The sequence below is a fragment of the Notothenia coriiceps genome, unplaced genomic scaffold, assembly GCF_000735185.1.
Source record: "Notothenia coriiceps isolate Sejong01 unplaced genomic scaffold, NC01 NC01_scaffold00000671, whole genome shotgun sequence".
In the NCBI taxonomy this organism is placed as follows: Eukaryota; Metazoa; Chordata; class Actinopteri; order Perciformes; family Nototheniidae; genus Notothenia; species Notothenia coriiceps.
The window spans coordinates 1-3668 of NW_011333372.1; the positions used below are offsets into that span (position 1 = coordinate 1).

Here is a 3668-nt window from a genome sequence, read left to right on the forward strand (position 1 = left end):
ACCAGGTGGAAGAGAGCTCTCCTGAGAGGCTCAAATAACCTCAGCTCAGTGAGGTTAGGCACACCTTGATATGATCATTATAGTTATTAATGAGACATTAGAGACTCAATTATTAACAGGTATAAAATACTTTATGACAGTAACAAAAAAAAGTTGTTAAAAATAACAAGAATAGAGTTTGAAAGGGGAGTGATTTGTAAAATATCCAAAAAGAAAAATCTGTCATTGTCAGATGGTATATTACGCTGTTTTTTTTCTGCTTCGAATAGTTCTCTCTTTTTTCACCATACCTGTGTTTGCATCACTGATTGCAACTGAATCAATTTATGTTTTTAATGCATTCTTTTTGGAGATTGTTGGGAGTTTACACAACGTGTTTAGAGATTTGTTGTAGTACAATTATCTTAGTTAGTAGGAATTAGTTTGTTTAATTTAATAGTAAACCTTAGAAATTACGAGTTAGTCAAATTTAAAAGGGTTAAGTTCTGGTGATTTGTATATTTAAGTTGAATTTGTTCATTGAGTTCACACAAATACAAAAAAATAGGTTAATACAAAGCATGCCTTTTAAGTTTACATATCTTAGTTTACATAACTTAGTTTATATAAGTTTACACAATTTTGTTCACATAAGTGTACACAACTTAGTTTATATAAGTTTACATAACTTAGTTTACATAAGTTTACACAATTTTGTTTACATAAGTTTAAACAACTTAGTTTACATAAGTTTAAATAACTTAAAAGGTTTTTGTCAACTACTTCTCAAAATCAATTGAAGCACACCTAGAATACACAAGTTGTTCGTACTGACAATAAGTAAGTTAACTTAACTTACTTATTGTGAGGCAACGAGTTTGCATACTTTTTCTAAGTTACCACAACTTATTAAGTTTTACAGTGTAGCCGGTGGTACGCAATATGGAAATACATTCTTGAGGACGATTAAGGACGCTTAAACGGGGCTACCCGCTGCAGTGGAAATGCGCCATATATGTGTCTATTATAAAGGCATTATGGCCAAAAAGTTAAGAAAACATTATTTTTAATTGACGCTAAAATACCTAATTAAACATTTGGATGTGTTTTACTCTGTATTGTCTGAATGTGGAGCTAGATAGCTTTACACATTTCGTTTTCACAAATTGTTTCTGCGTCTGACAACTTCATAATTGCAGGTTTAACTGTCTATCCCTCTTCAGGTGTGCTACCACGAGGCGTTGCCGCTGTGTTCCCGCTTCTTCCCGTACATGGCCATGCTGCAGTCTCTGGTTCTGGTGGCCAGCGGCTCCTTCTGGCTCCACTTCCCTCACACCTCCGCCCGCATAGAGCACTTCCTCGCCATCTTGTCCAAATGCTGCGAGTCCCCATGGACATCTCAGGCTTTGTCTCACGCCGCCCGACAGGAAAGCATCCAAGAGAAGGAAGTAGTGGAGGAAAGACAACCGCCTCAACCTCCTCTATCTTCAAACTCATCTTCAGCTCCGGTAGTCCGAACCAGAGGATCGAGCATAGACTCAGGAACAGATAGCCCCCTTTTAAAGAGGTTAGGTGGTGCGTCCTTTACCCCTCCTTCTCCATGTCCTTCCGCACACTCCTGTCACTCCAACATCTCGTCCTTATCCCTCGGGTCCCAGGTGAACTTTACTTCTTCCAAGCCCTCTCTCATGGTGGATAGTCCCAGGCAGGTGATCAGTCTGGATAAAAGTGACGGGGAACAAACCAGAGCGCTGTTCGAAAGGGTCAGGAAGTTTCGGTCCCACTCGGAAAGCGCAGATGTCATCTATAAGGTGAGAGATCCTCTAGTCTAATGGATACATGTATTGTAGATCTTAGGCTGAAACCTGCTGTCCAAAAAAGTATAAGTTTTAATAGCGTTACAAGACATTGTGTTTATAGAGTAGTGCAGGAATGAGTCCTCAACCTGGACATTTGTTAGCATGTTAGCACTTCTAGGCTCCCTTGTTTTAAAGTCAATGTTTTTTTTGAATGAGTTTCCGGTCGGTAGTTAACACAAGTTTACTACATTTTCCCATAAAATAAAGCTTTAACATGTCTTTTTAAGGGTGGGTGCTAACAAGTGTCTAAATGAGACTACATAACGTCATCCCGCCAAACAATAGCCGCCTTTAGCTTAGCGGTGGTGAAGTCATTATTAGTTTTTTGCTTCTGGAGATTGCCCTTATGCTTCAACTTTTATAAAAGCTATGTTACTATATGAGGACTAACCTGCTAAACAAAGTTTCATAAATGTGTGTTTGCAGAGCTAAGTTTCTACAATATTCCAATAACCATAAAAAAATCCCATTCACTTTTAGGCGGGAGAGCCCTTGCGATGAATCAAAATACATCATCACTGCACAACTCTAGCGCAACAAGCTTTTAGATGATGCTTTTGTATTAAGAAACTATAAAATATGACACAAATAACGTTACATTTTATTATTATTTTTTGCATTATTTTGTAATCTGCCATATATCCATACTTGTCAACCCTCCCGATTTTCGCGGGAGACTCCCGATTTCATTGCCCTCTCCCGGTTTCCTCCCGGGGTCATATTTCTCCCCGATTTCTGACAAAATCAGATTTACTCAGGACTGTTTCCACTCTGACTTTAATACAGCTACACCATTGTTTAGTTTCCATGGTAACGCGTCTCTTTATTAGCGCGCGCAACTGAAAGTCTGAGATATATCACAGAAAACAGAGCAAGAATCGACAACTCTACCCTCTGCTCACTCCTTTTCATGCTACAGGCCGCGAGGCAGTGCACTTACAACGACAATAAGCATGTTAATGTTAATCTAATACAGCTCCGGCGATCCACTAGCTCCCCCCCCCCCGGCGGTGGTTTTGAAATGCTCCCGATTACTGAGGTCTCAAGGTTGGCAAGTATTCATAGTCTAATGTTGGGAATGTTCGGTTGTGTTTGTGTAATGTGATAAATGTATCAAATCAATAAATACTATATGACACAAATCCATGTTTGATCAGGTTTGGTTGAATATCAATGTATTAATCAAACCCCCTTTTTCATGCTTTCAGGTGTACTTGGCTCAGACGGTATTCAAACTGCTGATGGTGACGGTGATCTTCAGTTACACCATCCCTCTGCTCAGCTCCCTCTCCTTCACACACACCTGTCGCCCAGAGGAAGAGGCCTTGGTTGGATACACCACCTTCGAGTGTATCCATGTTCTCTCCTCTCTTCTACGCAAACTACTGCTGGCTTACCTGACCCTGCTGGGGCTTTATGGCCTGCTGAACCTCTACACCCTCAGTTGGATTTTACACAGGTTAGTGCCAAACTTTAAAGGCTGTACTGATCAATACTCCAACATTGAATCACGGGGTTGCTTGTAGTGAACAAACCACAAAAAACAGTTGGAACGATTGAAAAATATGAGCTCAGGACAAACCCTAACCCTATAAACCTGTGACCTAAGAATTTCACTGACATAACTACACTGTAGCTATATGTAGCTCTGACAGTAAAAGCCTTGAACCTTGAACCTTGAACCTTGAACCTTGAACTTTAAAGGCTGCATTCATCAATACTCCAACATTGAAACACAATAAAATGGCTACATGTTAGATGGAGCTTATAAGGAACACCCCACAAAGAACAGTTGGAACAATCGGAAAATATGAGCTTAGCCTTAGGACA

General features: G+C 39.8%; 1 protein-coding gene across 1 annotated transcript; it reads left to right on the top strand.

The window, feature by feature from the left end:
- Positions 1-1202: 1202 nt before the first annotated feature.
- LOC104956883 (volume-regulated anion channel subunit LRRC8D-like) lies at positions 1203-3297 on the top strand (the record flags this gene model as incomplete). Its single annotated transcript, XM_010784447.1, has 2 exons — positions 1203-1790; positions 3047-3297. Coding segments are annotated over 2 exons (839 nt in total), but the record flags the coding sequence as incomplete, so codon positions are not given.
- Between the last annotated feature and the right edge of the window lie 371 nt (positions 3298-3668).